This window comes from Xiphias gladius, chromosome 18 (assembly GCF_016859285.1).
Source record: "Xiphias gladius isolate SHS-SW01 ecotype Sanya breed wild chromosome 18, ASM1685928v1, whole genome shotgun sequence".
NCBI classification, from domain to species: Eukaryota; Metazoa; Chordata; class Actinopteri; order Istiophoriformes; family Xiphiidae; genus Xiphias; species Xiphias gladius.
The window spans coordinates 7,144,931-7,166,781 of record NC_053417.1 but is presented as its reverse complement, the minus strand read 5'-3'; the positions used below and the strand labels follow the sequence as shown (position 1 = coordinate 7,166,781).

General features: G+C 38.0%; 2 protein-coding genes across 5 annotated transcripts in view; one reads left to right on the top strand and one right to left on the bottom strand.

Moving 5' to 3' along the window:
* mtor (mechanistic target of rapamycin kinase) overlaps nt 1–21,851 on the bottom strand; it is a 99,811-nt gene that overhangs the window by 41,419 nt on the left and 36,541 nt on the right. For all 3 annotated transcript variants that reach the window (XM_040152248.1, XM_040152249.1, XM_040152250.1), the window contains one exon: nt 19,211–19,356. In XM_040152248.1, coding sequence (XP_040008182.1) covers nt 19,211–19,356 — 146 coding nt within the window. The remainder of the gene's footprint in view (nt 1–19,210; nt 19,357–21,851) is intronic.
* On the top strand, nt 12,795–16,296 carry angptl7 (angiopoietin-like 7). Of its 2 annotated transcripts, XM_040152252.1 has the most exons (5): nt 12,795–13,317; nt 14,626–14,726; nt 14,847–15,041; nt 15,291–15,486; nt 15,607–16,296. In XM_040152252.1, exons 1-5 carry the CDS (start codon nt 12,957–12,959, stop codon nt 15,774–15,776), a joined length of 1,023 nt encoding a protein of 340 aa, XP_040008186.1. In that variant the 5' UTR covers nt 12,795–12,956; the 3' UTR covers nt 15,777–16,296. The 2 variants fall into 2 exon arrangements, with proteins under 2 accessions (XP_040008186.1, XP_040008185.1); XM_040152251.1 differs by having other exon boundaries at nt 15,291–16,296.

The window sequence follows — 21,851 nt, the reverse complement described above, 5'->3', positions numbered from 1 at the left end:
TGTACTGCAGCCGTCTTCAGTTGCTGCTTGTTTGTGAGTCTTTCTGCCCTCAGTTTTGTCTTCAGTAAGTGAAAAACATGCTCAGTTGGGTTGAGGTCAGGTGACTGACTTGGCCACTGAATAATATTCCATTTCTTTGACTTGAGAAACTCTTGGGTTGCTTTCGCAGTATACTTTTGGGTCATTATCCATCTGTTCTGTGAAGCACCATCCTGTCAGTTTTGCAGCATTTGGCTGAATCAGAGCAGATAGTATACCCCTATACACTTCAGAATTCATCCTACTACTTCTATAAGCAGTTAAATCATCAATAAACACCAGTGACCCAGTTCCATTGGTAGCCATACATGCCCATGCTAACCTGTTCTTTTCGTTCTTGAGTGTTAAGAGTGGCTTGCACCTTGTGGTAAACCCTTTGTATTTACATTAATGAAGGCATCTCTTGATCGTAGACTTGATGTGTGTCCCTGTCCCACCCATATTCGTTCAAGAAATGTAATTTACTCAACACTCTGAGATACTCCTACCATCGCCATCATCTAAGAAACCTGCCTCAATGCATTTTGTTAATGTAAAAGACATGTTTCTTCTTTCAGCAAAAGTGTTTTTGTGAAAAGTAAATGCCCCTATTGACATTTGTTACACTTGTTTGACAAATGATGCGTTATCTGTCAAGACACCACAAATCCCGTTTGTACACTCTCCACTCACCCGCACCGCCAGCACATCTGGACAGGCTCATATGAACCACAAGTCTATTATATTTCCTCAAATGCAAAAACGGATGTGCAGCAACGGCCAATTTATTTGTAAAATGTAGAGTTTGAAAAGTACTTGTATGCAGTGGAGTTCCTGAGTACAGCAGGCAAAAGCTGATGAAGGATATGTGAGCATATATGTCAGAAACTTGGTTTAACACAGGGTAAAGGTCAGCAAATATGATGAAATGGCACAGCAAGTGGCCATGCCAAAGCTTAGCAAGCTGCTGGTGCAGACCTGCATGTTGACAGATAAAATAACAAATAATCACAATAGGAGCTATCTTGTACATAGTTGGCAACAGAAGACAATCTGACCGCTGCAAGTAACTTTTAAAAAGCACTTGCTGATTTTAGGGACTCTTGCTTTGAGTTGCCAATTGTGTGTCAATACAAATTGAATGTATAGTAAAATTTGTGTGAGTTGTTCCACATTTCTGCAGTGTGGTTTCTTTAAGAGAGACTTTTGGCAACTAAGGATGCAGCAATCCCCTTTTTCTCTCCTTATACCAATTCTGTGCTGATGCATTACCATTACTGTTTCTCCTTTTTCAATTGGAAATCTGTATAGAACTGACTGGGATAATTTTTTTGTGTTTAACAAATAGCAACACCATTTTTAACTACACCTGTTCATACAACAACACTCCATAACCAGGGCACTTGTCGAGGAAAAGGAGTCCACATACAGATTTAAATCCTTTACCCAATTATATTTATAAATGAAGCCAGATGAAACCAACCAGTAACTAAACTTCACGCATGCCTTAGGTACACTAAGATTTGGATGAATTTAATTTTTCTGCTATTAAACTAAGACAAAACTGACTCACTAAATAATGATATATTTATTTTAGATGGCATTGCCCTGGCCTCCAGTACTACCATTAGGAATCTCAGAGTTGCCTTTGATCAGTCCCTGTCCTTTAACTGCCACATAAAACAAACTTCAAGGACTGCCTTTTTTCACCTATGTAACATTGCAAAAATCAGGCACATCCTTTCTCAAAAAATTGCAGAAAAGACTAGTCGATGCTTTTTTTTAACTTCTAGGATGGATTATTGTAATTCCTTATTGTCGGGCCCCAACAAGTCTCTAAGGACTCGTCAGCTGATCCAGAATGCTGCTGCACATGTACTGACAAGAACTAGGAAAAGAGATGATATTTCTCCCATATTAGCTTCTCTGCACTAACTCCCTGTACAACAACAACAACAACAACAATAACACTTATTATTTATTATTTACTACTACTACTACTACTACTACTACTACTACTACTACTACACATCTCTACATGGAACTTGCACTGTGCTGTTATGTTTCCTCCAGCTCTCTCACTAATCCCCAGATGGTCGCCCACGCAGAGCCCAGTTCTGCTCAAGGTTTCTTACTCTTAAAAGGGAGTTTTTCCTTGCCACTGTTGCCATGCGCATGGTGGAATGTTGGCTCTCTGTAAGTATATTGTAAAGAATACGGTCTAGACCTGCTCTAAATGAAAATTGTCCTGAGATAACTTCTGTTATGATTTGGCGCCATATAAACCAAACTGAATTGACTTGACTTGACTTGAAATGTAATGTAAATGTAACAAGACGTGTCGGATAAAGCTTTACACAGGCAGTTACAGAGACTGAGTGTCACAAGAGTGAAGCCTCATATCTTGTAAGCCATTTAAAAAAAATTACATAAATAAAATGAGAGATTATTGTATGTGCATACCATATGGAATATTATGTTACTAAATTAAAGGTATTAGCCAATGAAAGTCCTGTTGAAGTCCTGAAGTGCTCTTAAGATGAAATTGTATTACAGTTACAAAAGGATCTTCAGAACTGATATACAAGTTCCAAGCTCTTTCACAAACTAAAACGGAACACTGATCTTGCATGACGATGATTTGTCCTTTCTCACACTCCAGCATTTGAAGTAATTTTTCAAAGGACGCTAACTTAAACAGATGACGGAGAGTGTTAGACTTAAGGAGCTGAAGGAAATCAAATTACAGTGTGAGTGCATAACATGAGAAAGTGAGCTCATTTTAGTGAATAAGCATTTGTCTGTGACTCTCGTGCAGCTTGATAGAGTGCCATGCACTGTTTCAGTAACCCACTGAATAACTACCCAACAGTCTTCAATAAACACAACTACCTGACTTAACACTGATAATATCAGACAGGTATGTTTTGTATACTTGGTTATTTAAAATTGAATTTACAAATGATTGCTTGTTGTCAAATAATAAAATTTCAAGCATCAAATGAACTGTAAGGCCTCCATGCCTCACCACACACAAGCTGATGAGGTACGCTAGAGCTACCCAGATGTGGTTCCATCTTTGGAGACAAATTAAAAAAAAAAAAAAAAAGGGCTTTCTCTCGAGCGGACCCAGGAGATTTCATTGTCCCTCAGCCGAAGCCATCTGGCTGCCAGCTCCAAGCACACACAGTCTAAACACATCCAGATGACAAGGCTCACGTAGAGTTCTCCTCAAGTAAAAACTCCATCAAACTATTACTAAGAAGAAAACTTCTTGAGACCATTGTCAAATCTCTCTCTTGTGCAGAGCTATATGTATTACTTCCTAACAGGAACTTTTCTGTGATTTAATCCTGTGAGAAGTCACTGAAAAGATCTTGAGCTTAAGTTCTATCAACTGTTAAACTGTCATGAGTTATTATATTTTGCCATGACATTTATTCAATGTGCAATGTGCCCTCAATCACACTTCTGTTAGATTTATTTCAAAACCCTGAATGAGGTTAACGTGCGGTTGTTTTCCACAGAAGTTCAGAAGGGTACCTTGATACCACTCTTTAAGTGCATGAGGCCAGTCTATATACTTATAATGCAAATAAAACAAAATAGCCCGAAAGTAAATTAAATAACATATTTTACGAGACAAATTAAGACCCCATACCTACATTGGCCATATCGTTGGCCAAATACAGAACGAACAGTTTTGTCTTTCAGCTTACTTCATGACTGGGAATTTTTATTGTTCCATCTACTACAAAAGCAGAGAACTGCACCATTGCTACTCAAATGTCTCTTACCAGAGGAGAAAAGAAACACAATTACATAAAACAGACTTATACCTTTTATTTGGCTTTTAACTAGTAAAATATTGACAGTGATTGCCTCTGTTTTTGGTATACTTTCATCAGAAATAATGACTGAATCTTTCAGCTGGGGCCTAGCTTCAGGCATGCCATTAAATTCAGGGAGAAACAAATCACTTTCCACTCACATGTCTCAAAACTGTAACACAAGTGATTTGTCGCATTGAAAATTCTAAACCAGCATGTGTATATTAAATTTTAATTAATAAATTACATTTAGGTATTATTACCTTGGGTCAGAAAGCACCAAGAGGGAGTAGAGATATATATTTACTTTTCAAATGTTAAATACTTGATCATAGAAGAAAAGTAAAAATGCAGTGTAGAAAGAAAATCCCCTCTACGCCAATAAAATTATCCACAATCTTCATCTCAACTATTCTAAAGTGTCTTAGATTTTTTTACTGAGAAGAGAGAGCATGATCCCTGAAGATACTGTAGATATTTCCCCCCCACACAGGGCAAGACGTGTATGTGAAGCAGAGAGGAAAAAATCGGACATCACTACTGCACCTAATCTAATCAGGAAGATATCCACTTGATCCTTACTAGTGTTGAATAATATAACTTCAAAATGGGAATGGCTGCCTAAACTCTGTTCAAGGACAGGCTGAATCAAGGTCCTCTGATTTGATTCACTCTCCTTTTTTTAACTTTTAAGGCTGGAAACATATTTGTACTTGGGATATTTCTTAAAAACATCTTATATTGGAAGTGCCCTGATTAATCACTACCAAACTTAGTGATACTGTATTGTCAATGAAAACACACACACACACACACAAAAAAATAGAAAACTGTCCAATTTAGCTTCGTAGTTCAGGTTCAATATGAGGAAATCTGGCTGCCCACATAAATTATAAAATTTTCAATCAAAAATTTGTTTTGGTTGAATGTTGCTGGAGGTGTGGGTTTGGACACTATCAAGTAGGCTGAATCTTTACATGTGACTGAGGCTAGCTGAAACAGCAATTGCTTAGCTATTCCATTACAGTGGCTGATCTTTCACACCACTCAGCCTTACTTTTGCACTACTAAATGCTCAGTGGAAAAGTGACACAGGCTGTCTGACACTCTGGTCTTTGTGCCTGAAGAACCGTTCATTTGTGGGACAGACAGAAGGAACCCAACTATATAGAACGGTGAGGAAGTTCTTTCCATTTTGCAGGCCTTGTTCAAGCAAACTACAGATGAGAAACGGATGTTGCTGACAACAATAGCTAAACTGCTTCAACTAACCTCTTTCTCTGAAACAAACTCTCCCCAAGGCAAGAGGGCATGAGAAGGCATTTCAAGAAATGAAAATAAAATAAACATTTCCATGCACAGATACACAATTAAAATTAACACTACTTAGTAAGTGCTGAAACTAAAGCAAAACCTAAATTTTTCTCAGAAAACTAAAAACTGATGAGGTCCTTACATTTAATAACAACAGCTTCCAAAAAGATTGATATTAAGATTTTTCTTTTTCGTAAAACTCTTTTTTTGGAGAAATTGTCAATTTCAAATTATCCTCATTTATTCATTGTATCACAGTGACCAATGTACCATGGAGTAACTTTGTTTTCCTTCTGTCTAGAAAAGTTACACCAACAATCCCATTCAGACATCAGTAATGGGCAATTAGAAAATGACTGCAATTAATTGGTCCAAAACATCTCTATTTTTCCAGCTAGATATTTTTTTAGCAGCATGACTGAACTTTGAAAGAAAATGATAATGTACTATTGACCGTGACATGAATCAAGGGATGAATGAAAGCAGTGAAAGACAAAGTAGTTTTTTATGAAATGAATATACAATAGATTAAAATAAAGAATAAATTAAAGTAGAAAGAGAAAAAAGAATAATAGATATAGTTTTACACAGAAACTGTACTGTAACTGGGTTTATTGTGTTTACATTTTTCAAGCATATCGGAAAATATATACTGGCTCCCAACCATTAAGTAATTTATGAACTAGCAGCAGCACTTTAAAAATATATTCTGTAACTCCCTGGAGGCATATTAGAGATTGAAGCAAACTGGTACATTGCAATCTCATCTGATTTTTTTAATCTAACAGGAAATATCCAATTTAAGTACTAATGTTGTGCTAACAATGTGTTCCTTACATTTTACGTCTTACCTCTTGCTTTTAAGAGTTAAAACTGACTGTGACATTAAAAAACCAAACAACAGAATTATCTTATTCGAGGTCCAGGGATACAGTATTTTGAAAAATGTTGTGACATAACCAATGCTCCATCTTTAATTCGGTTGATATCTTAACAAACAATACCATATCTGAACAATGTCAGTCAACACTATCTAAAATGAGGGCCCAAATCCTAAACTTGTAATAAATGAACACAACATAAGTCTTCAAGTGTGGCATACACTTATCTTCTCTGGAGATAATGAGCAACAGGTTGCCATCATCAAATACAGATCTTGGCCTCTGTGCGTCTTAAGAGACAGTAGTGCATCACTGTATGAGATAAGCCTGGAGGCATAGGAAGTAGTTACCTCAGTCACCCGCTTCCTTCCAGATTTTCCTGGGATGAGTGTAGCTATAGAGGGATTTAATTCATCTGACTCATCTGACTAGCCCCATTGTCTCTCAGTTCTCTAAAAACGCCAAGAAAAAAAGTTGGTTGTTTCGTCACCGAACATACGCCACAGCATAGGGAAACACTTAGTATCCCTTGACTTTGAAACAATTTCCTCAAAATGACTAAAATCAGTTCTCGCAGTAAAACTCGACATAAACCTTCATGCTTTGGAATGAGGCACAGAAAAGAGGAAAAGGGGAAAGAAAACATTATAAACAAAATGTTCCAAGTGAAATATTGTACATGAAGAAAACAGGTAATCTTATATGACATTTCTGTTTTTCCTCAAGTAAGTTAGCAGTGTAACGGGGCCACAGAGACATCAGCCGGAGAAACAATTCCAACCATGTTTACGCCACACTATCACCATATTGGGACACCACTGTAGAATGCGTCTCCTTGGTTCCTCACCTTAAGGTCAAGAGGCCAAGAGAACAAAGCATCCCCGGAGCTCATTGGAATGCTGCTGTTATATGGACAAAGAGATCTGTATAAAATGTTTTTTTTGGGGGACCTGAGTTTCTGCAGACTACATATTGACTACATTTTCTTTGACACATGATTTATTTTGCTTTGTCCAAGTGAAATCAACTCAAATTAAATGAGTAATCCATTCCAATTGAAGATCTGAAGATAGATATGTCATCAGTGAAAGTTTAAACAGCTTTAGGATAAAGACAGAATGAGTTTTTTCACTCACTTAAATTAATTTTAAGACCTACTTAAATGCCTGAGATGACAAGGCTAAAAAATTAATGGTTAGCAAAAAAAACAATGAAATCTCTGAATACTGGTACAAGTGTTTTTTGTTTTCTGTCCCATGACACAACTGTTTTTACATCCCAGTGTCACGAAATGTCCCTCTGAAGAAATGCCACATGGCCAACATTACTTACACAAAGCAGGGGAAGTATTCTCAAGGGATAGTGTCTAATGCATCTTCTTCCCCTCGAGTACTGTTTGTTCCAGCTACTGGTTTGTGGGGTGGTGAGCAGACGGTTGATGCCTGGCCTGCATCCGCTGTATGACAACAGACGCCACCTGTTAGCCATCACCAGCTTAAGCCACCAGACGGCTTGACGGTCTGCCAGGGCATGAAGTCTGCCACTCTCAGAGCTAGAGGATGCCCCGGTGCATACTGTCCCCTTAATTAGGGAAAACATGGAACAGTTTATTTTGCCCCTATACGTGACCAGGTTTAACTGAGGTGAATCATCATTATCCTTTGTATTATTTTGAAACTCAAATCCATGGTAACTCAGCTGGTTGCCTTAGGTGCCTAAAATGAAGGTGATATTCAGCCCATGGTGATTTTATAATAGTTTAGAGGCACTATCAGGCATGTCATATCTATTACTTTTTATTTTCAAAGTTGTAGGCTAGACTTTAATTAATAACTTAACAGACTGCGGAGCTGCAGGCAAAATGAATCTTATTTATAATGTAAAACAAATCCAGTAAACTTGGTTGCTTTCTTTCCATTAAAAAACAAAATGGTATTTAAGTTTTGTTCTACTTTAGTTCAAACTAAATAACAGTCAGTAAATTAATCACAGTGAATCCATTGCTACTGTAAGGGCTTTGCAATATTGGCTTGTACTCAAGATTGATTTGGTATAGGGCCGTGTCTATACAATCATAATCGCTGTCCTACAGTGAATATCAACACTATTTGTCATATCTATTGGCTTATTTAGATACCAATAATCTACTCTACATTATTTCAAACTTCATAGACTGACAATCATATTGCTACTGTGGTAATCCAAGATAAAAAGGGGAAGTTTACCTTTGATATATATTTTTAATAATAACACAGGATACATTAATGATTCAGGGAATACTGGATGTAAGCACTGCAAGGAAATATAATGCCTTAAAATAAGCCAAACTAATACCAAAATTTGTACAATTCAAACTGAGGTTCTTCTGTGCGTACAGAGCATACAGGTGGAAAAGGTTACTGTTAATAAAGATTATGTAATTCAGAGTTTTGAGAAAGAAGCCCTGGAATCCACTGGCTTCGACTTTCAACTCCTGCCTTTCCTGTAATTGAACCCATGAATACTCTGCTGACAACCTGGCCCCCGTGGTCACTGTTTGATTACAAAACGTTTTCCCAGCATATTGAGGGACACAAAAGCCATCTGTGAGTATATTATGACTACCAAAAACGTTGTTTAGTCAGCTCGCACTTATCAAAGATAGATGACTGCTGCAATTAGCACAGCAGGGTGTCCAACTTGTCTTAAAGTGCAAAGGAAAAAATCTGTTCAATGAAATGTGTGGGCTTCCCGAGGAAGTCATATAAAGAAGGGGGCTTTGGTTAAAGTTTAGTGAATACCTCTAATGTTAAAAGGAGATATGCATTCTTCACACAGACCCTGGTGAGACATGGTTAGAGGGTAAATAGTGTTTAAAGAAGCTGTTTCGAAGGGAACAGCGTGCTGCTAAACGTATAAAACAGCATCCAGCTGGACCTTCCTGTAATAGAACTGAATGACAGAGTCCGGGGCCAAAGGAAAGTGATGCCGTTGGGATGCATTGCTGGAGAGTGAGATGTGACTCAAAGAGCAGTTAAGGCATTGAGAGAATCCAGGAAGGCAAATTATCCATATTTTTCCAAAAGAGACTGACGCACATCAATGACTCAGGGTTAAGATTTACAGGGAGGTCAACAGGCACTACACATCATCAAACATCACATTATTGAACAGTTACAAACATTTGACAACTGTAGAAATATTATTTATACAGGAGCTAAGGTGAAAAGGATAAAAATCAAGCAAACATTCAGATTTCTTTAAATATAACACCAGTATACGTTCTGCTGTCTCTATGTTGGCAGCAGAGTTGAATTGTAAACTACTTTCTAATGTAACTACATTATATTTAATGTATCATAGTAAAGAGAAATTGCCTTTGAATAGTTTCTCTCTGGTAGATACCATCTGAAGAGTTTAAAAATACAATGGAAAGGTAAGACTGAATATCCAGGAGAAGATTTTGTGGTAATTGAACTTGCCATCAATGTTACAATCATCACGTTTGCTTGACTTTTTATGCTAAAAGCATCAGTAAGTACACTGTAGGTGACTTAGCCGAATAAATATTGGGGCTGACCACCAAGTTGTTGACGTCATTTTTGACAAATGGGGGAAACAGAGAGAAGGATCATGTCTAGGATCTAATCAGACTTCAGAATTTATCAGGCAATTAAATACCTGCAACAAACCAAACATGAAGGCAGCCTAATATCTTTCAATTATGTTTCTAGAACGACAACAAAATGCTTATTAAAAAAACATGCAATGAGTAGAGGGGAAATTTCAAAGCGGTGGCCAGTCCACATTTAGAGAGCAAAACGCCTGGGAGACGAAGAGCTGTACAAATCCAAATATTCAACTTCAACAATGTGAAACATCGGAGTAATAACAGATCATTTCATAATTGTGTAATATTTTGGAATTAGAGGAAGGTCATGCTTTTTATTTGTGTTCCGAACCACATTTCCCATTACACAAAGATGATGCTGAGCAGAGCATTCTAAACTGTTCGCTTATTTGTTCGCCTGACCAAGTGAGGAAAAGTGAGGGACACGTGCCAAACATTTGGCAAGAGGGACACAAAAAGCATCGCTGGTGAGGTAAGATTATGTAATAAAATGGTAGACGAGGGTAAAAGTGTCAAGTTTGGTTTTTGCTCTTCATTTCTGATATTCAACCCTATCTGAATCGCAGCTCCCAGCTTCATGCTTGCAGCCATTACATAATTTCATATAAATAATGTTACTGACTGACTCAGTATGAGTAAATAAATGCAACCATGTTGTCTTGCACAGTACATGGTAGTGTATATTTATAGAGAAATAAATTCAAATGCAAGCCATGACATAATGTTTGGGGATTACCATGTGTATCAAATTGCAAATAGTGTCTGAAGGGGTACTCCAGTGATTTGCACTTCCATAAAGTTAGAGGAATTGCATGAGACACAAAAAAAAAGGTTTAAAGGAGAATGGTCAGTCATCAATGTGTGCAGCTTTGTCTGACATCTCTTGACTTACTGATTTTTAGTTTTAGTCCAAGCTGGAATGTGTATCACATCATCCATCTGCGTTTACACAAGATATAATCACATAAACATTGCTCCACGATGCTACAAGTGGTCAAAACTCTACAGGGTATCTTTAAGGCAAATACAGTGCATTTGGAAAGTATTCAAACCCCTTCAATTTTTTTCACATTTTTTATATGCTAAAATAAAAAAAATAAAAAAAACTTCTTTTTTCATCAATCTACATTCAATACCCCATAATGAGCTGTGAGACCTTATATAGAAAGGTGTGTGCTTTTCCAAATCATGTCAAAACAACTGAATTTACCACAGGTGGACCTCACAATCAAGGTACAGAAACATCTTAAAGATCAGCAGGAGAATTTGGAGGCACCTTAGCTAAATTTCAAGTGTCATAGCAAACAGTCTGAATACTTATGTCAATTTGATATTTCAGTTTTTCCTTTTTATTATATTTGCAAAAATTTTTACAATTCTGTTTTCACTTTGTTATTATGAGGTATGGAGTGTAGATTGATGAGGCAAATTTTTTATTTATTTATTTTTTTTTTTAATTTTAGCATAAGGCTGCAACATACCAAAATGAAAAAAGTGAAAGGGTCTGAATACTTTCTGAATGCACTGTATATAGGTCTGAAGAGACTTAAACACAGTAGTTCAACTTTGTGGTTAAAAATATCTACTTTACTTTGCTGTGTATTGTCAACTTTTTGAACTGTTTATTGAACGTGCATACACCTTCATCCCTGTCATTTCCAGACAGTTCATTCCTATACATGTGGAGAAGGGAAAAGCCATAAAGTTGGCATACTCTGACACCTCCTTAGAACTCCACAACCACCCCTTTTGCCTAATCTCCAAAGGCTTCTCCTCTAAGTTGGCATGGCTGGCAGCTCCTCAGGGAAGCTAGGGTGAGATAAAAGTTCCTCACAATGGATAGTCAAGAAGCCCCTCTGACACTGCAGAGTTATATTTTCACCCTCTGCCAGTAACTGGCATGTGTAAAAATTTTAAGAAGGAAGAAGATCAGGAAGCAAGAACTTTGCAAACACTGTCATTAAGCCATGCAGACGCACCACATTAGGCAGCAGATTGTAAAATGGTGTTTCAAACCACCAGCAAATGTCGCAAGAAAAAAAAATTAAATGGTCCAAGGGCTGCTTTGTATTTTCATAAACGGAGGTGTTAAATCTGATCACAGTGTTTCTTGTGCTTTCCAGTACTTAATAATTTTCAAAATCAAATTTTTGCAGTGGTAAAACAACATCAAAATGGCTGTGCTATAACAATTGCCAATTTTATCTGCTATTCATAAAAGCCACAAGAATATCACTCCATTTTGTTGCTCTGTGGTTCTCTAGTGAGTAACAGTATACAATTTAAGCATGTGCGAAGACAAAGTGTAAAGGCTTTATACATGTAGACACTATATTCAGACCTTCTCCTGAATAAATTCTTCCCGCTTAATTCAAACTATATTTTGGTCTAATTTTATCCAGAAGGTTTCACTAGGCTTTCTTCTTGTATCAACACACTCCTGAAATTTGATGTTCAAAAACTCTGGGGAAACCATGCCTGCTTTAACATCTGCCAAAAAGGGTAGCATCAATAGAACACTTAACCTATAATTAAGAGTACTTAGGGACTTCCCATATCTCTTGGCATGTAAAGACCAAATTAACTGAAAAAATGGTGAGCCCCAAGGATATATAAAAAAATCTGTTATTAACAGGGTAGTTAAAGTGTGAAGACAGGGAAGAAAATTACATATACCTGCTTAAAACAAGTATACAAATGTTTTAACAATTTTTCAGTATAGCTGAATAAGTTAAATACAATTAAAGCATTTCAGAGTTTGCATTTTCACAGAGTAACAAGTGGCACATATTGGAGGTGCCTTGAGTTCAGACAGTAGCCCCTGTTTGGTCTCTTCAGCTCCTTGCGTTACTCAACCAGGCAGACGCAAAAAAACATTACAGCCTAAAAACCTTCCACACCTGACAAAGAGAGGAAAAACGTGGGCAAAATTTCTGTGGAATGACTGAAAGTCAGATGAGGGGGGAGGTAGAGGGGAGGAAGGGGAGGAGGGATGGGAAAGGTCCTCCACCCAGAAGGTTGGAGAGGGTCAGTATGGTGACTGGTGTGCACCGGGAGGGAGGGGGAGGACCCACATGCAAAATATTTAAGATGCTCAGGCAGGGGAGGGCTTCACTGAGGAAGTAAGAAAGAGCCTGGGTGAGCCGTTGGTCAACAGAGAGCTCTAACTCAACTGGTCAGCCAAAGTTTGTGTCCATTTAATATTTCTAGCAGAGATCTTCTACAGGGACTGACTACTTTTGATCACCAAAAGCAATCAGACACCTGAGATTGTGTGAAAATCTAGAGCATTTGTAAAAAATTATGCCAAAAGTAAATTTGAGCATAGTGGCTCTGGGTGTGACACTGCTCCTGTTAGCAGAGACATGGGCCCAGAGTCCCAGGAAGAGAATGGCACCTCCAAAGCCTGTCAAGGCTCAGTGCTGCGATGAGGTGCGCTCTCTCAAGGTTCAGGTGGCCAATCTGACCAGTCTCCTCGAAGAGCTGAATCGCAAGCAGGAGACAGACTTGATGAACATTGTGAGGCAAATAATGGACCTGGACAAGCTGAACCGGCAGCAAGAAGCACGGGTCACAGAGGCAGAGAGCAAGTACTCAGAGATCAACAACCGTGTGGAGATCATGCAGCTACAAACCCTACAGTCCGCTACTCAGACCTCATCAGGTGAGCATTAACACTTTGTAACAGCTATCAATAGATGTATGAATAGAATAACATATTGTCTAGAGTTGTGTGTGCAGCTAACCGGTATGATAACATCTAAAAAAATTGCAGGAATAAGGTTTAGCTTAACATTTATGCACAACTGAATTTTTGTCAAAGCAATTTACATTAACAAAATAGTCCCGGAGAGAGATTGTAAAGTGTTCACACATGGTAAAACGGTTCCATCAGTGACTCTAGTGCATATTTAACCTGCCTCTTACTTTCTCTAGCCTGTTGAGCAGCTGCTGTTATTTTCACGCTCCTGGTATTAGAATTATTTCCACACATGGACACAGATTTTAGATATGACTGAACTTTAAATTACCTTTTTTTTAGCAACCTTTTCAGTCTGGCTCAATTTTGTATTGAAAGAAAAATGCCCTTTTTGTAATTTTGCGAAGTTTAATATATAACAAAGGGAAGAGTAGTCATTTTTGAACTGATAAGATCAACTCTAGTACACAAAAAGGTGAGAGAAGCCTAATTTCACTGGAATGTGAGTGCCTACATTTGCAAAACAGTTTTTAAATACATCAAATATTTTGCAAACACAACACTGTATATATTTTAGCTGTAAAAACTATAATCAGCCTTGTCCAATGCTTTGTGGGTCCCAGACAACTGCTGTGAATTGGTTGTGAGATAGATTACAGTGCATACACGTATTTGTGCCGCCTACAGCTGTCAAAAGCATTAATCTAGAGCTGTAGCGGCCCCTGTGCAGGGCTGTCAATAAAGTGTTCCATCAAAGCCATATCATCTCCACCATTCAACTCAACTTAAATACACCACTAATCAGCACTGGCTGGCGCAAAGAGTTTAAGCAGGCATGACGTAGTTTATTATTTCAATACCTCAACTGTGTGGTCTAACAGGGGCACATTTATGTCACTTGCAAAGGGAACACAGAGACCTTTTAAATTAGAGACAGGAAAGCAGAAGAGGAAGGGATGCAAAGATTAGAGGAGGAGGAAGATATCCCTCTCTTTTTCTTTTACAGAGAGTTTTTTCTCATAGCCCTATTAATGGTATGACCATACTGTAACCGGAGTAAAACAGGGGAACTATGCACAAATCTGAGCCATGCAATGCATATCCATCTGTGTTGATCTCTTTTGCTTTTGGTGGGGATAGAGGTCCTTTTTTTCATCTGTCCAATCATTCAAATATCCATAAAGCTGATACAATTTATGACATTCAGATTTTAAGAACTGCTCATGAAACTGCATATGATTTTAGCACAACTTAAGATGTTCTTTTTTCCAGATGCCATATATGACTGTGCATCACTCTACAGCAAGAACTACAAGATCTCTGGCGAGTACAAACTGCCTAAAGATGAGTTTCTGGGTACACCTGAGCTAAATGTAAGTTATACTTATACTAGTCTTGTGTGTAGCATTTCCCTTTTGTGAAGTTTTTGGTAGAGTACAATGAGCTCTCCCTCTTTTCTCCGCACTGTATTAAATGTTGGGAAATGCTTTCAGGTTTTTTGCGATATGGAGACAAATGGAGGTGGTTGGACTCTGATCCAAAGGCGGAAGGTCGGCCTGACATCATTTAACCGTGACTGGAAGCAGTACAAAAGTGGATTTGGATCAATCCGTGGAGATTTCTGGCTAGGAAATGACCATATCTTCCGACTAACAAGGCAGCCCAGTATGCTCAGGATTGAGATGGAGGTATGTATTAGAAACCATGGCACTCGTGGCTTGGACTGTGACTCTAAAGAGCAAGAATACATAAGCCATGTATAAACGATTCCATAGCCAAAAACACAGAAACAATTTATTCTGATAGGTAATGAGCGTAAGAAAATTAATAATAAATAAAAACTAACTTTTAAAGATGTTAGGAACACTGAGAGCAAATATTCTCAGGTTCTATAACTGTCCCTCTCTTAATCATGTTATATGTGTTTTTCAATGCAGGACTGGGAAGGAGAGAAACGCTATGCTGAGTATGGCTTTTTCACTGTGGGTAATGAGCTCAACAGCTACAAGCTCTTCCTTGCCAACTACAGTGGGAACGCTGGAGACTCCCTGCGCTATCACAACAACACTAACTTCAGCACCATCAACAAGGACAACGACAAATGTGTGGATGACTGTGCTTCCCTGCGCAAAGGTAAACTATTAGAGCAAACCAGTCAAAACAATCCATGTAGTCATTTACAGAAGATAATACAGGTAGGAATTTCCCTCCACGTAACAATATATCTAATTCTTCTCCCTCATCGCCTTCCAGGTGGTTACTGGTACAATTGCTGTACTGACTCAAACCTGAATGGCGTTTTTTACCGCTACAGTGAGCACACAAAGAACACAAATGGGATCACTTGGTATGGCTGGCATGGACCAAACTACTCCCTCAAGAAAGTGGAGATGAAGGTCCGGCCAGTGGGTTTTCAACCATAAGTGCTTCAAAAGTGTATCCTGGATCATGATCATAAGCATGACTGTTGAGAGATTTCACTAGTACCTGTTGAACCTTGACTGCGAAAGGACTGAAAATGATGTTTGTGATGGTCTGGTTAGGTTTCAGTCAGATGAATGTGTAATGTGTCTGCCGTGTTTGATTGTAAATTGTAGTTCACTTTGTGTATTTATCAATAAAATATTTTATTTCTTAAAAGCTTGGATAGATGCTCTTTACCACTGTCCCATATGAGTAACTAGATTTTGACTTCTTCTCTCCTTTTTCTTGAAAGCACTAGGATGTATTTTTTAGTTAACACAAGCTGTTTATGGGTAGTAGCAAGATTCAGTCCAGACTGGTCTGGTTCAGGTTTAAATCATTAAGGACTGGTGGGAACTAATTAAACTAAAGGATCTTTGTGAGTTGCTGGAATGGGACCAAACACCTAAGGTATTTCCTATGAATTTCTTAGCATTTTATTTTAAAACCTTAACCACTGATTATGCAAATGTGTAATTTGTAAAATGTGTACAGCTCTGTAATTATGTTGTTTTATATGATAGAAAATAAACATATTTTTTAAAAGAAACATAGTGCATAAGTGTCTCAAACAGGTAATTCTACAGTGCATTATTCTCTTCACTTCACTTCACTGGCTAAATGCATAGTTGTGACAAACTCAATGGGAATCTAAAAGCAGATCTAGGCCTTGCATCCATTCATGTCCAATAATGGCTACATATTTGCCTTGAGCCAATGACCTCTGACTCTCAGGTCATCTCCTGACATCCTGGCTAAAGGTCCCAGGCGCCTAAGCCAAATGCAGGAATGAGGACCACACACACACAGAGTCTATTCTGCCATTGAGTTAAATTCCTCCAGGTTTACTACTTTGAAAACAATAACACCATTTTGCTTTGAACCAACAGAATTCCTTACAGCATTCAAATACCTACAGACAGGGAGCACTGCCTTTACAGGTTCAGTGGTAGGCTTAGTCAGATTCTCTTCCTTTTACAAGGTGACAAGTCAGTCAGGGTAAACATCTAATAAAAGCAGAACGTTTATCCCTTCCCTTTAAACGCAATGGCCACAGTGGAATAAAGAGCACTCAAAAAAAGACATTTGGACAATAAAAAATAAACGGGTCTTTCAATTTCAAGGGCTCGAAGTATTCAAACTTGTGTCCTCAACAACAAAAAGCGGACCTTAGACAGTGGTGGACGGTGTAAATGCTACGATAAGAGGTCTGTTACTAGTGACGTATACATTACTATTGACGTAAACCTTTTGTGTCTTCATAAAGGCAGTCCTAAAAACTAGCATTCCTCATTTAGGAAACCCAACTTCTGCAAATGGAATTTAACATTATTTTTCAGGAAGGCTAAAATTTAGTGAGGTATTACTATAAACCCTAGAAAACATAAAAACTATGATGTGGAAAGCTAAAAGGGTATCAACATATTCCAATGAGCTTATTATAGCCTGAGCAAGAACATTATGTTTATTTTGTGCATCTATAATTTGGGCCTTGTTTTTATAGGAACTATGTTCGCCTAATTTTCAAAAATCCTAAGTATCCTGACACTGTTTTATAGTAAATTGTAATGGGACTGTCAGATAGTTGTTGATTCAACTTGAGGCTAATTTTGGAGGCTACATTTTGTGATGTTGAACTAAATTGGATTTTATTGTTTTTCTAGTATTAATATCTATATAAACCTATGTATATAATTGTAATTATAAGTTACAATACACTGTATGAGGTGTTCCATCTGTTATTTTTCTTAGACAGGGGAAAACCATACTTCTGACGCAGTCAAAACACAAGTAAAACATCCAAACCATAAAGGTGGTACATGGTAGCACTACTGGATTTAATTACATTATACAAGTTTTCCTGCTGGTTTGTCCGCCCCTTCTACTCATTAACTGTTTCCATTTAAGCAGTTGAGAGGTTAAAATAAAATTAGGAATAAAAGTCACACTGGATTGCAAGCATAAAATGAGATTTTGCTTAACACTTTGAAGCCCTCTATACATCTGAACATGCTAAACTTAATTTAAAACTCCATTTCCAAGTACTTCCATGGTTCATGCTAACAATATGGCTACACATTAATTATTGACACATTGTACAGATGCAACAATGTCCAACTGCAGTCGCTACACTGGTGATGGAACCACCAAATTCGTAGTTACCCTGTAAATTACTTTTACAGACTTTCTAAATACCTATCACACACCTTTCACCCCCCATCATTACATTCTACAACATATTGTGTTGTCCAATTCAACTAAATTTACAAGAGAACAAGTCCATTTAAAGACACTACACAATGTACCAATAATGCCATATGCCAAATGCTCAATTAACAGTATTCCCTCTGTTTCATAGGAATAATGCAGTAAATGTGACCAATTACCTGGCTCTATCCAAAGCTATGAGGCCCGAGAATATAGTCACGCCACAAACTAACTCTTCTGATTTTGTTCAAATCCCTCACGCTTTATTCATACCAGTTAATACTCATAAAATTTATACTATAATGAGTATGAGTATGTATGAACACAAGGAACAATTCCTGAAATTACACTCACCTATAAATATCATAACTCAGGGGTACTAGAAAACCAGTGACGATGCCTCCTTGTCATCAAAAAATGTGGATTAGATATGAACACTTTTTTTTCTAATACAGCCACAGCTCAGTAGAGCCAGGTTTACGTAGTGCTTTTGCACACTAGACTCTAGATCTTTATGGGAAATCCTGGAGAGGTGAGAAACAGATGGGGATATTGAAAACACCAGAGTGCCGGCTCCCATCATTCATCATCATCAAGGCTCCTGAGAAATTGAAAACAGGCCCCTGAGAAACACAAGTCCAGACACTCATAGATGAAAAGAAGGCAAGCATCCAATTAGATGCCTGGAAAACAGATTTCTCCGTGCCATGCCAAAGACACCGAAATAAAGAAAGATGAGAAAAGGGGATGGAAAAGATGACAAAAGATATCAAAGGGTTATGGGACAGGAGGATATGTATAATATCATTTCTTTGTGTATCTATTAGAGTGAAAACACCACACCTAGTATTTGCGATGAGGATGAAATCTACATCAGAGAATTAGCAATTACTTACCTCCCACTGACATCGAATTATGATATGATCTCAAATTTTACAAGAGATTATTTGTTATTTATTTGGACCAAAGGAGAAATTACACAACAAAACAATAAGTTAGGCAGACCATTAAGTACAGTCATTTCTTATTTGCTTAGTTAATGTAAAGAAAAAACTTGTACTTCGCTGTTTTCAGTCAAATTCTGTGACGTAGAAAGTCTGAGTTCAACTGCTCACAGTTTATAAAGGCTGTGGTTGTTTCTCATTTTAAAAAAAGTTTGTGCTTCTGAGTTTTTGAGACCTCCTACCTGATAAGAGACTCCAGGATGAGAGGAGAAGGGCCTTTCTGAAACTCCAGCTCTTTGTAATGCAGAGCCTTGGCGTAGGCACGGCACTTGGCAGCTCTCTCACCAAGCAGCACAATACCATTATCATCTCTCAGAGGCAGTGGGCCCTGGAAAAGCAAACAAATTGTACAAAACAATCAAAGGTTTTTTCGTAAACGAAATAAGACTTGAATGTGCAGTTGTCTATGACCTCAATTGTCCCCTATCAGCAATTAATGCAGTTCTTGCCATCAACAGAACTTATTCTGCTAATGTCTCACTGACTATAACTCAATTATTGTGAATGACTGGAGTAAGTTAGTTTGATGTAGCATTTAAGTGATTTGTATTAATGCACCTTCGTAACTGATTGTGAAAAGATTTCTGAAAGCCTACAGAAAACACCTTATGCCCTTCTTTCCACTGACTTGGAGTAGGACACACTATGTGTTTCAACTGCAGCCTCACAGCATGGGGTCCCTGCTGAAACCCATTATTATTATGACCCAACCATGACGGTCTCTGCCCTCAACGTAACAGTATCGTCACTAACTAGCTCAACATGTACAGTCAAACAACAGACTAGAGAGAAAGTGCTAATTTTGAAAGGCTTTCTCTGTTCACCTTAGAGTAGTCTTATAACACCTATGTAACAAATTATTGCAGTGGTTTTAAGTGTTAGCTCCTAAATTCCTGTTCTAATTTTTATTAAAATGATAGTAGTCAGAATGTTTTCTGATCAACTCTCTTACTGGACCTATTAATCCACTGTTAAGAGGTATAATGTATTGCAGTTTGGATAAACTTTAAACCCACAACATGATATCCATTTAAACAATGCCTTTTACTGTGCTTTTTCAACTGTTCTGAAAACCACTTGCACTGTGTCCATGCCACAGTGCAAGTATCTCAACTCTACCAGGGTTTCCCCTACTACAGAAAGGCTAAGGCACTATATAAACAGTGAGAGTTCTATACGCTGACAAAAAGAAAAAAGAAAAAAAAAAAGAGATGCTTTGATCTGGAACAATAACAGGAATGTCCTGTCAATCAACAATCAACGAACGATTATCTGATTGGTGTGTAACAGATACTCAAAGCAAAGCTAATCAAACAGCTAACTGGATATTTCTCTGTCTGTCAACTCAGGATGGTAGTTACAACCATCAACTCCGATACGCAAGTTGCAAGCCATCAATACAGTAAGCCTCGACAAAGAATAAATATGTATATGTATAAACATTTTTTGTTAGTGGGTTATTCCTATGGATGTTAACAAAAGCGATAATTAATAGAGAGAAGCTGTAACTAATGAAAGCTATTTTACGACTAAGGAAACTGCTAACCTAGCTAACATACAGTTAGGTACATAAGGACAGTGATACAATTGTCTTAATTCTGCCTCTGTACACCACCACAATGAATTCAAAATCAAGCCATCAAGATGTGATTGAAGTGTAGAGTTTCAGCTTTAATTCAAGGGGTTGAATAAAAATATTGCATTAACCGTTTACAGCCATTTGTATACATAGTCCCTCTTTTTCACAGGATGAAAAGGAATTGAAGAAACCAACATAAATGTAAATATAAATATAAGGCTTGTTTTCAATATTTGGATGAAAATCCTTTGCAGTAAATGAGTGCCAGAAGTCTCCCATGGACATTACCAAATGCAGAGTTGGCTCTCTTGAGATGCTTTGCCAGGCCTTCACTGCATAGTATAGCCCTATACACTTCAGAATTCATCGTTCTACTTCTGTCAGCTTCTTCTACTTCTATCAGGTACAAGTTAATATTGATTTCATCTGCCCAAAGAATCTTGTTCCCGAACTGGGCAGGCTTTTTAAAAATTTTTCTGGCAAAGTCTAATCTGGCCTTTCTGTTTTTGAGTGTTACCAGTGGTTTGTACCTTGTGGTAAACCCTCTGTATTTAAATTAATGAAGGAATCTCTAGATTGTAGACTCTGACAATGATACGCCTACCTCCTGCAGAGTGTTCTTGACCTGGTGAAATGTTGTGAAGTGGATTTTCTTCACCAAGGAAAGAATTCTATGATCATCCACTTTAGTTGTCTTCCATGGTCTTCCTGGCCTTTTGATGTTGGTGAGCTCATGAGTGCATTCCTTCTTTTTAAAAATATACCAAATTGTTGATTTGGCCATTCCTAAAGTATCTATTATCTGTCTGATTGGTTTGGTTGCACCGAGACTGTGGGGTCAACTGGCAGAAATGACAGGTATAGTTGGGTATCGTCTGCGTAGCAGTGTTTTGAGAATCCATGACCCAAGGACGTGGTGTTTATTGCAAAGACGAAGGAGCCCCAGCAACGAGTCTTGTGGGACCCTTGTGGGGAGGAAATGGGAAATGGACGTTTGCCCTTACCAAGACACATTGAAAGAACGCCGAGCGAGGTAGGATTCAAACCAAGAATGCACTTTGCCTATATCAGAGAGTATAGATAGCAGGATGCGGTGGTTCCACGTGTCAACGGCTGCTGATAAATCCAGCAGGATAAGAACTGAGGAATGAGCTGCGGCTCTGGCTACCCTTAGAGCTTCTGTCATAGACAACAGAGCCATTTCAGTTGAGTGGTCGCTCTTAAAGCCTGACTGATTTGGATCA